This window comes from Chrysemys picta, chromosome 3 (assembly GCF_011386835.1).
Source record: "Chrysemys picta bellii isolate R12L10 chromosome 3, ASM1138683v2, whole genome shotgun sequence".
Taxonomy (NCBI): Eukaryota; Metazoa; Chordata; order Testudines; family Emydidae; genus Chrysemys; species Chrysemys picta.
The window spans coordinates 82,768,151-82,782,226 of record NC_088793.1 but is presented as its reverse complement, the minus strand read 5'-3'; the positions used below and the strand labels follow the sequence as shown (position 1 = coordinate 82,782,226).

The 14,076-nt window shown below is 40.7% G+C and overlaps 1 protein-coding gene across 6 annotated transcripts in view; it reads right to left on the bottom strand.

The window, feature by feature from the left end:
* Nucleotides 1-1,382: 1,382 nt before the first annotated feature.
* Nucleotides 1,383-14,076, bottom strand: part of CRYBG1 (crystallin beta-gamma domain containing 1) — a 165,535-nt gene continuing 152,841 nt past the window's right edge. For all 6 annotated transcript variants that reach the window (XM_065588289.1, XM_024102469.3, XM_065588291.1 and 3 more), the window contains 4 exons: nucleotides 12,482-12,605; nucleotides 11,289-11,447; nucleotides 8,377-8,539; nucleotides 1,383-3,287 (listed from right to left, as the gene is read on the bottom strand). In XM_065588289.1, the coding sequence (XP_065444361.1) occupies nucleotides 3,199-3,287; nucleotides 8,377-8,539; nucleotides 11,289-11,447; nucleotides 12,482-12,605 (535 nt within the window). In that variant the 3' untranslated portion in view covers nucleotides 1,383-3,198. The remainder of the gene's footprint in view (nucleotides 3,288-8,376; nucleotides 8,540-11,288; nucleotides 11,448-12,481; nucleotides 12,606-14,076) is intronic.

Below are 14,076 nucleotides of genomic sequence, written 5' to 3'. Positions count from 1 at the left end.
AGTGGCCACTCACCTGGGATGGGAGAGACCCAGGTTCAATTTGTCCTTCTCCTCCTCCCCCCGAGGGGGAGAAAGGATTTGAAGAAGTTACTCCCACACCCCTGCACATAGGCAGCAGGGGAACCCCTGCTTTGGGGAGGCTAGCCTGCTGGCTCCACCCAAGGCCCTGCCCCCCCCCCCCAGAGCCACAACCCCCCCCCCAAACAGGAGAAACCCTGAGGGGCTCCAATCCGCCAGCCCCCCCACCCCTGAAGGCCCTCCCCAGGCCGTCGCTGACCCCAGCCAGCCCTCGCACCCAGCCGAGCCTCCGCACTCCCCCACCTGCTGCTGGCTCTCCGCATCCCTCCTCACTCCCACATCCCTCAGGAGGTAGGACGCAGCAAGCAGCAGGGACCTCCGCGAGGGGTGGGGGTGGAGGAGACATGGCAGGCAGGCAGGCAGCAGCAGGGGCCTCAGGGAAGGGGTGGGCCACCGCAGATCAGGCTAAGCCTTCCCTGGCCCATTATACCCACCACCCATACCCCTGCAGGAGAGTGCTTTAACCACTGGGCTAGTGGATATTCCAAGGTAGGGCTTCCACAGTCTCTGCTGTTTAAATTGTCCCACTGTGGATGAACAGTGAAGGAGTGATTGGGGGGAAGGAGGATGACTGCTACTTTATAACGATAAAGGAATCAGTTCCCTCTCACTTATAGGTATTAGGTCAGAGTATGTGAAAGCGGGCACCACCAAGTCCCCCTCTGTGATTTTGCAAGGCAAGCACCTAACTTAATTCCTGCATGAAACTACTTAAGAGTCTAAGCCATCTGACTCCAGGCAAGTAGTTCCCATCCGTGGATTGCTAAACAGGGAGAGGTGCTCCCTGCAGCCTGGACTTAGGTGCCTACCTGCATGAGAGGAAAGGTTTAGGACACACACCTCTCATAAGCATCTCCTCTAGTCCTGCCTCCGGGGCTGACTTTATGGATTGCGCTCATTTCTCCCCATTCATTGTATAGGGAGCCTAGCCGATTTACTCAATGTTGTTCCTGTGAGGCGCTTTAGACCACAAGTCCTTTTGTAGATTGCATAGGTTATTGGTTTGACCTGAAACAAATCAATAGTACTTGAGAGATAAAACAAGAACTTAATACCCTGTGTAGAAGTGATCTTAGTGCATTTCTTGTGTCACAGAAGCAGCAACTACCTCCACCACTTTTACATACCTTGTAGGCAATCCGTGGTAGAAAAACTAAGGATGGAAGACGACAGAGCCTGGGTGATCTCTTCACAACAGACTTAAAGCACAATGCATGAGAAGCAGGCAGCACTGCACCTGTACAGAGGAGCTTCACTACAGACATGTAAACAGGGAACTTTGCAGATAGTTTCACTAAATCAGATTTACCTGAAGAAAATTTATTTGTGAAGTACATGTAACATACTGTGGATACAATAAAAAGGCATGGAAAAATTTGCCAGAATTACCACCTTGGAACCAGAAGTAACACTCTTTAGAAAGGAATAAAAGCAGATTACAACTGTACAATTTTTAAAGAGTAAGATGTATTTGAATGTTGATTATTGCAGTTGTCTGTACAGCAAGTGAAAAAACAACAACACACACTTAAAATTAGATTGAAGGCACTGACTTCTCCACAGGTAATGATAAAAAATAAAGCACCAGTGTCCTGCGAGGCAACAAACAGTAAAGAAGAAAGTTACATTCTAATAGACGTCTAACAAGTGCCCCCTGAGGCTGCTAGGAGTGGTTTGTAATAACACTGGTCTAGGCAAGAATGAAATACAGCAGCATGGTACAAAAGTTTACATTCACTGTTCTGCCAGTGACACAAAATAAAACCATAATTTTAACATTGGGCCAAGGGAGACAGTAAACCATTAATGCACAAGAACAACCTGCTACAAGTTATTTCATATGCCTCTCTTGAAAACAAGCTCTTTGCTAAGGTGTGGTTCCTATCCTAAAGTATGCATGGAACTTCAAACTTGCTTGACAGGTAATGTCTCTAAGTTCTTATATGACACTTATCATTGTGGTATGAATGTCTCAAAGTTTTCTTCCCTACCTCAACAATGAGCTTTTATCCTAAACTCCAATGCATTGCTGTGACAGCCTACCACCATTGACCTTGCCCTCCTCAACTTCACCCGAGATGTTTGGAGCATACCAAGATCGTAGTGGGTTAGAACCTAATTAACTATGGCTGGTGGCAGACGGTAGCTGGGACAATGTCTGGAGAGATTTGGAACTACTGTGACTAGTGATGCTTTTTTAAAATAAAGGAGAGAAGTATTTTAAATTAAATTCTGAGAGCAGTAATGAATGCACTTAATGGAGCTACCTCTAGGTTTGAAGTATTTGCCCCAAGCAGAGAAGTAGATAATACTTTTTACAAATTAAAAGTAAGGCAGCTTTTTAAAGTAGAAGCAAGTAGAAAATGGGCAAATTCTTCACAGCTGATACACCCTTCTTGCTGCCCAATACTTTTGCTAACAAACATCTATAGATTTATACGCTCTGTCTTTCTAATAGAAAAACTAGAAAATAGACTGCTTATTAAAATACAGGCTTTAAAATGACAACTTACTAAAATACATCTGCACATATCCTGTAGTCATTTTTTGGTAAAAATTCTCCTAAACAAGTTTCAATAGACTGAAGTTCTTTTTTGTACTAATGCATTATTTACATGTTAATTTTCAGGAGATGAATACTCCAATATACTACTATAAAGCTCAATCTATTTTGCATACCCCCCATATGTTGCACTTCAATCTTTTGTGTGATAAGTTTATCTAATTATCTCTTAGCATAATAGTTTATACTTTTTTCCTGATAAAAACATCTGTAGAAATAATTTAAAATTACACTCTAATATATTCTGGATTAGCAATTAATCCCTGACATGAAATTGCTGCTTGCGAGGGGGACTTTGTTTTTTATTAATTTTTTAAATATCAAACAGTAGGGAGCGGTTACAAAAATTGGTCAACATAGTTGTAGTGGGTTAACATCCAGTAAAACACACAAACTTATGGAATTAGTGTTTAGAGCTGAATCTATTCTGTCACTTGTGCTTACGATTATTGTGAAGGCAGGATAGAGATCATCTCTCTTCTTCAAAGACGGCCACGTTAGTTGGATTGTCCAGAATGCTGTTATAATTTCTCTCCAATTGACGGAACTGTCTGGATTTACAGAACTAATGCTTCCCAACACTGGGTTGGCTTCTGTTCATTGACCGTGTTAACAACAACGTGATTTTGATCATATTGTGTGCCCCCTAAGAAGAAATTTAAAAAGAAAATGAAATGTGAAAAATCACTGAAACTGTTGGATTGAGACTGCTGCATCAGTATTGTAAATGTTTCAGAGCCATTCCGAAGATACATGCCGAAGACACGTAAATCACATGCACCTTTTTAAATGGAGGTAAAATAGAGGAGTATATTCTCATCTTCAGGACTTCCGCCATTCCTACACTGCCTCCTCACTCCCTCAGGAACTGCAGAAGAGCAAACCTATCTGCCTCCCCACTTGGTGCCTCAGTCGTGCACCTCCTGCTCCTGTTGTTGTGTGTGAAGGAGAGAGGAGGACAAGGATGTCAGGTGCGAGTGACTGGATCAGGACTCTCACCTTCCAATAATCAAATGCTGCCCCACAATTCCCATGTGCTAGCCATCCAATGATTAACTTGCGTCCAAAGGCTAGCTAAGGAGTATTCGGTATAAAAGAAATGCTGTTGGCCAGCAGAACACACAGCAATTTCAGCGCAGGCCACAATAGCCTATGCAGTAGCCCACAAAAGCTTATGCTCTAATAAATTTGTTAGTCTCTAAGGTGCCTGTTAGTCTCCTGTTCTTCTTTCAATAGCCTTTATGTTGTCAGTATTCATAAATAACCACAGCTAATTTGCCTTCAGCTGGTGCACTCATACTATAATGCATTTAAACACATAAGAATGGCCATCCTGGGTCAGACCAAAGGTCCATCTAGCCCAGTATCCTGTCTTCCGACAGTGGCCAATGCCAGGTGCCCCAGAGGGAATGAACAGAACAGGTAATCATCAGGTGATTCAACGCTATTCATATGGGTGTATATATTTAATGTCTCCATCTCCACCTCTCCCAGTCTAACTGCGAATTGCAACACAAACCATGCCCCTACAGTTGCACTATTTCAATGACACCGGACGTTATTTTCTCTGTCCTGAAGTCAGTAAATGGACAGATGTAGTTGTCTATTACATAAGTGGTCACTAATACAGATTATCAGTCTAGAGCTCCCACTGCTGGGAAGCCTCAGCCTTTAGGGCAAGGAAATTTCTCATCCAAAAAATGAAATCGGTCAGTGACTAACACAGCACCCAAGCATTTATTTCTTCATGCTGTATTCATATAATGCCACAGATCAGTCATTAGCGGGTATTTGAGTGGACTGTTAGCCAATGAAGAAAATGTTCATTCATTCACTCAAGAAAAGTCTATTCTTCCTAGTCACAAAGATGCATTCTTCTAGTGAAACAAACGCCTTCAGGCAGTTGCATGTCAATTTCCATCTCCTTAGCAAGCTCCACATATTCATGGCCCTATGCTTTCCACAGCAGTGCAATGTGGAGAGAAGCCCAAGCTGGTGGAAAGAGCTGGAGCAAAGAGCAGGTACACAAAAGTATCCTATGCCATGGAACTGTCTCTCCCCTCAGCAATCACTTTGTGGTAGCTGAATTCTGTGTGACAGGGCTGTCATCCACTGCTCACTGTGGCATGTTGCCTTCTTAGAGAAGCAGAACTTACGACAGGAGAAGAACAAGTTTCTGCCTTCTGGAGCAGCAGCAATTTCCCCCCACCTCAGCTAGGGTGCATGGCATGGGACCAGCCAAAGGTAGCACAGCAGATATAAGACTTGTACTGCCAGTGCCAAGGGAGACCTGAACAGTGGGGAAGTGTGGTCAGGTTGAGATCAGTGAAAGGGCTTTGTTACTGCTATGTTATTCTGTTGAGACATAGGACGATCTACCAAAAAAAAAAAATCTTGGCCATAGGAAATAACTAAGAAGTGCTTCTAAAGTACAGTTCATAAGAAATCATCATGGCAAAATATTCTTAAATTTATGCATGCTGGAATGTAACTGTGTATGAAACAGTACCTGAAATAAAAGGAAAGCCAGATATTTAAAAGTATAAGTTTGTGGTTATTAGGGGCAAATATCACTGCCATGCACTATTTCATTACACCCACAAGATGGCACCATTATCACACACTTTGAACAAGTACCATATATACTCAGTCATAAGCCAAATATTTTTGGTAAAAAAGTGACGCATCAAAGAGCAGGGGTCGGCTTATAAATGGGTCTACATCAAAATTTGATGATTGTAAACTCTATGGAATCATTGAATTGAATATCTAATACACTGTTGTTTTGTTTACCTGGAGCGTCTGCAGGCATGGAGCCCCTCGGCTCCCTTGGGCCGCGGTTTGCCGTTTCCAGCCAATGGGAGCTGTGGGAAGTGGCGCACCACTACCCACCACTCCCATTGGTTGGGAACCGCGAACCACGGCCACAGGGAGCTGAGGGGCTTCAAGTAAACAAAAACGTCCAGGCCCACTAGCGGCTTACTGTAATGGGCCAGGAACCAAAATTTGCCAACCCCTGAAATATAGGGTCGGCTTATGAAAGGGTCATATGGTTTTTGATATTTTTAAGTAACCATTTTGGGGGGTCGGCTTATAAATGAATGGGCTAATGAACGAGTATATACGGTAAGTTTATTTGCTAAAGAATGTGTTAGGGCTGAAAAATAGATGGTTGATTATTTGGCTTTAATGGTGGTTCAGCAATGTGGAAGGACTAGAGAAGTTTTTATTAAATTGCCTGGACCAGCTACACTAAACCTATTCATTTTTCAGATACAGTATATATAAAATAGGTCCTTCCACAAAGCACATGTACATCATGTAACAACAAATACTTGGGGAGGAGACAAGGTGGGTGAGCTTGTCTTTCGCACCAAAGAAGTTGGTCCAAGAAAACATATTACACCTCATCCACCTTGTCTCTCTAATATCCGGAACTGACACAGCTACAACACCACTGCATATAACAAATACTTGTAACTTCACCTTTCGTAGGTAGAAAGGGAAAGATGACTTCATTATAAACAGGTTTCAGAGTAGCAGCCGTGTTAGTCTGTATCCGCAAAAAGAAGAACAGGAGTACTTGTGGCACCTTAGAGACTAACAAATTTATTAGAGCATAAGCTTTCGTGGACTACAGCCCACTTCTTCGGATGCGTGGGCTGTAGTCCATGAAAGCTTATGCTCTAATAAATTTGTTAGTCTCTAAGGTGCCACAAGTACTCCTGTTCTTCTTTTTTCATTATAAACAACATTCCACAGTCTACATACCACCTCCTTGGGCAAATTGTCTGAGAAAAGAGAGACAGGCTTTGCACTGTGCCCTGCAGACCAGTATAATCTGTTTCTGTTTAGACCCTGCATGGAAGCAATTCCCAGAGTAGATGACCCCCACCCCAGAACTCCCTGCCACTGGAGACTGAGCTCAAGCACCTCAGCCAACTTCACTTGCTCCAGCAGTACATCATGATAAATTTCTATGTCTTTGGACCAATTCCGATTCAGTGTAATTCCATTGCAGTTTCTCCTGATTTAAACCAGCATGGGAGGCTACTTTACCCAGGTTACATTTTATTACTACACCTCTACCCCGATATAACATGAATTCTCATATAACGCGGTAAAGCAGCGCTCTGGGGAAATGCTCGAGGGCAAAGCAAGTTTGATATAACATGGTTTCACCTATAACGCGGTAAGATTTTTTGGCTCCCAAGGACAGCGTTATATCGGGGTAGAGGTGTATTTACAATTGTCAGAGTTGCATAAACAAACTAAAAAGCTGCGTATTCCTCCTCACATTTCATCTTAGAACTTTTTTTAAAAAAATGTTTAGGATCTCTGCCCTTCTACTCTTGAGCTTGGCAGTTTAAATCCGAAAGAGAACAAACAGATAGATATTGTATTTTCTAATGCGAGCTAGCCGGTTAGATCTCTGTCTCTCTAGATCTACATTTTCCCTTTCGGAGCTATTCAGTATGGTATTCTGCAATTAGGCAGTTTTCAAGTATTCACTCAAAGTACATTACATGCTTTTTAAGATGTTTAGTTGAAGATGAGCAAGTATACTAATATCTTTTGTCTTTGTCTAGTGGCTCAATTAAAATTCAAAAAATTCTGCACGGTGTAGTTATTAAATAAAGACACTTCCTGAACTGGACTCTTTTTGATAAACTTGTAATTAATAATCACACTTTTCCTTGTGGGGAACAAAAATTCCTCCATCTGGCTGTAGCAGGATTAGGGATTACACAGTTAAAATTGTGAGTTAATTTTAGTACTCATGGAGGAAAAAGAACTGATAGTGCTCGTCTGCGACAGGAACTATATAGGCAAACATTGAATAACCCTGTTGTCACATTTCAGCCAACACTTTCCATGTTTGTCTCAATAAAGCACTAATAGTTTACTCAGGTCATTTTGTATTTATAACGGCTCTTCCGATTAAGATCACAGCATTATTTCAAAATTGGTTTTAAATGAGTAAAGTTAACGAGTGGTGTTTTGGGGAGATAGTATTTGTTTTAAAAAAGAGAAGTAATGTGAGTAAACTGGAGAAAACTAGTTATACTGGATGAGAAAACACAACAATGGTGAGCTGTTAGTTCTGCTGCTTATCATACCTGTGGGTTTACGATGCAGCCTATGAAACCACAAGGACAGAGCAAGGATAACATCTAAATTAAACAATCTTAAAATGGTACAACAAAAACAGCTGCAAAATATATAATAAGGGATACAGATCTTAGGTTGGTCTAATATTAATCATGTTTTAGCTTTAAAGGAATAGCTATTTTAAAATTATTTGTCCTTTTGTATTGCAAGTCTGCATGTGTTAGAAAATTCACTCCATACAAATGAATACTAAAGAAAAATGTGCTAAAGAAAAGAAATCACAATTTTATATTGAAGAAGTGTTTTATGTATATCACTAAATTAAATTAGTAAGAACAATGAGGGGTTTCTGCATACTTACACATGCACGTAGGGGCCATGAAGAAACACAAGACAGATAAAATCCTGTGAGCTACTGAACTAGATATCTGAATAACTGGGTGACATCCTATATTCTTTGTAATGCATGAGTTCAGACTAGATGATCAGAACAGTCCCTACAGATCCCAGATTAAAATCTATGAACTATAAAGCCATCCTTAATCTATAGGAACACATTCAGCACATAATTCACCATAAATGTTGTGTAATTAAAATCATACCGAAAGGCAACAGGTTCTTACCTTTGATATCTAAAACTAATGTTGGTTTCATTTTGCTATGGATCCTACCATCAGGATTAACACACCAATATTGCTTGTCTTCATTCTCCTCGGGGGATAGGCCTAGTTTAGAGCCAGGAGTTATAAGGTTTCCTACAATTGTCAAGCAGCAATCCTCAGCCATCTGTATAATTGAAGAGACAATAGCAGTTATTCAAGGGGCCTTGTTTCTACAGCTACACTATCTGTACCCCAGGTTTTCTGGTCATGGATGGAGGGCATAGGCAGGAGATTGTGGTTCTTGTCATCACTCTCTCTCTGTTGGTAATGGAAAAGGTTTCACCTACATTCGACTCTAGGCTACTTATTTTCCCAATGATTCTCTTTCTGATGGCAACCTCCATTGTGATCCTTTTCTTTTTACTATAGAGGACTAGCAAAACAGATTCATTTGAGAGAAACGTTGAAGGTGTTTTAGACTAAGCAAAGAGATTTTTGAAAATGGGCTACCACAATTCTTTTTGGGGTGTGACCTCTAAAGTTCTCCATTTTTACCAGCCTCTGGGTACAGCAGCACTCTTGCAATATTCCTTCCCCACCCACTACATCACCAGCATTTGCATTACTGGCCACAAGTCAGTACTCGGCAATAACAATGCCGAATACGATACGTTATTTTGTATAAACAATGATTTCCAATGTTGAAGATTACCATAAAACTCCTGTAGATAGCAAATTACTTAACATGTGGTCCTGACAACATGGATTATAAGCTAGTTTACTTTCAGAAGCTAAGAATAAATTGCAGGTCTTGGAATATATTTACTTCATTCTGTACCTCTGAACTTCTCACCTGTACTCTAATCTACTAATTTCTCCCTGCTAGGCCAGCAAAGATTCAACACTCACACAGAAGTTGCACTAAACCACCATTTCTTCTTTCTACTCTGCCAGCCAGGGAATGACTCCGTAAAATACTCCCCTGCTCCCTCCAGCTACCACAGAATGAGTCTTACAGCAATTCACCAGTTGTCACTTAGCTAGCTAGGAAAGTCCTGAGCTGCTTCCTGGATGCCTAGGGCATGGCTCGTTATTGTGACTCAGGGTATAAGGCAACCTGGCTTTACAGGAACTCCCAAACAGTCCTAATAAAGTCTTTTTATCCTCCTTTGTTTTTCAATATATACAATGTGTCAGAGCACACTGGCAGTATGGTATAGAGCTTTTGCACTTCTAAAGAGCAATGGCATAACTCAGTCATTATTGCAAGTAATGTAGCCATCCTAAGCTTTTGCTAGTTAAACTACATGACTGTAGTACAGCACAAGCTGCATCCCCATGAATTCTCTATGCACCAGAAGTTTTATTTAGAATAAATCAAATGCGTTGATTATGTTGAAATGAGAGGACTGAGAACACCCATCCATAGCCACATTGCAATACTGCCCAAGTAGTAATATCTTCAGTTTGAGACAGAACTACCATCATGAGGAAAATATTTTGCACGTGATGTTGTTTGCTCACTTGGCCTCATTTTTACAGTCTACATAATTCCTTTTTACGAGAGCGTCTATTCTGTGCATGTCCAAACAGTACCTCTGTTAATTGAAAAGAGGAAGATTTGTCCCTCAAGCATAATTGACACAGTTATGGAGAGAAATCACTCCCTTTACAAAATGGCTCTATTGAATTTATACAACCTTATGAAATAGGTCACATGATTCTTTGCACTCAAGCAGATTCACTGTATTAAATTAATTTGATTCACTTTAGACCCCAATTCCTGCACAGACTAATGCACATGTTTTACTTTATGCACTATCAGTAATGCCACTGACCTCAATGGCACTACTTATAGTGCACAAAGTTAAGCACATGCTTAAGTCTGCAGATGGATCAAGGCCTTAGTCAGAAGCCAAAGTCTATATTAATAATTTGCATCAGCAAGAAGATTTTAGAGCTTTGCCATTTCATCTTGCTGGAATACCAAATACCTTAACCCCTGAGTATAACCTTCAAACACAATACTGTCCAAATACTGACTTCTTTCTGCAAACAATTTTAATAAGGGTGTAGTTCAGAGGGTCTCAAACTTTTTTACTGGTGACCCCATTCACATCGCAAGCCTTTGAGTGCGACCCCCCCCCCAATAAATTAAACACACTTTTTAATATATTTAACACCATTATAAATGCTGGAGGCAAGCGGGGTTTAGGGTGGAGGTTGACAGCTCGCGATCCCCTGAGGGGTCCTGACCCCCGATTTGAGAACCCTGGTGTAGCTGAAAAGGGAAATGATCAGGAAGGTCCATATTTTAAAAGCTTTCCCTGTTTTGATATTTTAATTGACATTTTTATGGAAGGAGAAAGAGGACACAGACGGAGGGAAAACAATGCATAAAGACTCAATTGTATGTATAACCCGAATGTTCTTCGGCAAGCTGAAACACCCAAATCAAACATGTTGGACTCAAATATCTAGTGTGTTTTAACTCAGTTAAAGAAAAATGGAATATACTCTTATTTGTGACCATCAGCTGATACACTGTTTGTTATAAGACGTTTATATCACCCAAAAAAAGGATGAGTTTGAGAAAAAGAAAGAAAAAATATGTTTCAGCTGAACTGGAGAAGAGTGAGACATGGCAAACAAAGAAGAAAGGAAGACAGCAGAAATTAATTTTGGAAAGTCAAAAGTAAATGGTGTGTTTAACTAAACTAAACGACACTACACTACACTAAATTAATGTTCATTGGGAACTTTTTACTATTGAAGTACACAAAATATTTTTAAATGAAACAAAGATTCTATGTTTCTGTCAAGCCTGAAAAGGATTCTGAATCACAAAATCTTATCAGATGTAATGATTGTCTTCAAGAAACATCAGTCTGGATGCTTAAAAACAACATCAATCAACTAAGTTTAAACCTCACCCTGCATTTGATGAATCCGTCTTGATAAACCCAGATCTGGTCATCTGATCTACTATCTTCTGTAACCCGTATTCTGAGAAGACTCAAATCATCCACATTTCCATCAGCTGACATGAACTTCCCAGTTTCCTTGTTTCGAAGTCTGAAGTATACACGTTTCTATGAAAACAACACAGCTCTTTAGCTACACTCTCGAATGCAGGAACACACAGTACTTCTGGTTAACCTCAGAGTAACCACTATTCAGTGGTGCAGTTGGGGCCTTTGTCCCTTAGATTCTGGATTTCCTCTGAGGGCATTTAAAACACATTTCTAAGGAAAACCAGATTCTGAAAGTCCTCTATCTGCGTCAGTACATTAGATAGAGCAATCAAAATGCACTTATCCTCACTCTGCATAATGCTAAGCAGTTCAGAAGCAGGCCTGAACAAGGACAGTTCTAGGAGAGGGAGCCAATACATTCATTATAGGTACGGGGTATGTCTTTAATTTCTAGCCCAGTTCTAATAATTCAAAACATAAGTGATTCATGAACTACAGAAAGTTATTTCTCAATAAAAACTGGTTCAATATTCACCACTGATGTTAGCACGACAGGATAGTCTAAGCAGTTATGGCACTTGCCCTCAAATTAGCGAATACTTCTAAAAAAACATGACAATACTCTACACTATAAATCAATTTGCGCATTTAAGAGTTTATAATATAAACAGAGAATGGATTTGAGGTTTTTTTTGTTTTTTTAATATCAACACAGATGAAAGTGCCTCTGGCTGAAGTATCCAAAAAACTAACAGCTTCATTTCCCAAATTTCTGAGACTAGCACGACAGTACAGATATCAGAATGCTTGTGACCAGTGCGAAGTTAGTCTTGACTGGTTGTTGTAATTCAGTCAGTTGCTCAAAAATAACATATTTAGTTGAATGTGTGCATAGTAGACAATTCAGACTTTGGGAGGTAGTACTGTGAAGCCAAATGGCACAACCAGCATCAGCATTACTGAAGATAAAATTTTGAAGAGAACCTCCTTCCATGTTTGCTGTTTCTGCTGTTTAATGTTACCTTTGACTGTGCAGTACCAGAAACAATTACTGACTATGAGATAAACTTGGCAATAAAAAATACAGAAAGTCTATAAAGAGGATTTCATGCAAACTCTCAGGCCCCAAAGTAGACCACAGCCTCTCTCACCTGTAATAAAGGTCGTAGAGAACCTATCTGGTGACAGCCACTTAATTTACGCCAGTCTGGGATTTCATTTGGTGACAACAACATCTGACGCCCTCTGTAATTATTGTATTCATAGATTATCCACCTGAAAAAACAAAATATACTTTCACGTTTATTAACTGTCAAGCATCATCTGTATTAATGTCAACTAAATACTGCTTCTGAAATTGTAAGAAGTGATATTTTAGATATAAATTTGGGTCACGAAAAAGTATTGCTTAAATTGGTAGTCCTAACAACCAGGACCATATTTTTTTAAAGTGGTCTCCAAAATAATAAAATTATCTCCTGATTTCGAGCATAAGTAGATTTGTGCTCAAATTTTAAAATATTTTCATTTATAAATCACACACCAAAAAGAAATAAAGCATTTTCATAGGTTAGAGAGAGCATGAAGTATAATATTTTTATGTATAATGGCGCCATTTCAGGAAACACAGAGTGTGGCCAACCAAAATGGATGTGTAAATATGCTACAAAAGCAGTCGTGTTGTGTATCTTTTTACTGGCTTGCAGGAACTCACTATCCACAACACATGCAGGTGAGAACTGGTAGCAGAGGGCTTTGGGTTAAATAGGGACAACTGCACTCCGGGGGAGTTGTAAGCATGAACACACATGCCTGTCACCTATGTCCTATCTTAGGATGTCCCTCTCCAGGATTTTTATTTTTTATTGGCAGGGGAAAGGTGGAAAGTAGGAGAGTGCCAGGACTGGGATGGAAAAGTTCTGCCTGGTGCTTTACAAAATGTGCACAGATTTTCTGGCAGCCTTATATTTGCAGTATCCTGCCAGAATTTGCCCCTGTGGCTGCAAAAATACTGTATCAGACAAAACAGGAGGTGTGAATGTGTTCATTATTTTGTATTACTCTGAAATGGGCCAGAGTGCAGGGCAATTGTCTAGTTCCCTTTCATGTACACAATTCCCTGCACTCTGATTAGCTGGGAGCATGAGATAAGCATACATTTTCACTAACCTTACAGTGATTATGTAGATTTCTCTGTACCGTCTGCCTGAAAATCTCTCCCCCTGACTGGCTCCTCAGTAGTCCCCCATGACATGCCTACAATAAATGTGATCGCTGCCTTAATTTCTAAGCTCCTCCCCAGCCCATCACTCATCTACCCCTAGATCATTTAATTTTAAAATGAACCACTCTGATGCCTGGTCTACACTAGGAGTTTACATCGGTGTAGCTACGTCTCTGAGGGTGTGAAAAATCCACAGCCCTGAGAGAGGTAGCTATGCCGAGAAGTAGCTAACTCCTGGTGTAGATGGCGCTAAGTCAATGGAAGAATTCTTCTGTCCACCTAGCTGCCGTCTCTCAGGGAGATGGATTACCTATGCCAGGAGGAGAACCCTCCCATGGGCATAGGTAGTGTCTGCACGGAAGCACTACAGCAGCTGTAACATTTCCAGCGTAGACATACCCTTTCCTGGGGAAAAGGAAGGCTAAGCCTCTGTTCAAGGGGCAAGAAGGAGCAGGGGGAGGGAGATATTGAGAAACCTGGCGTTGGTGGGAAGGCGGGGGGAGATCAGCAGCTGAGACAGCC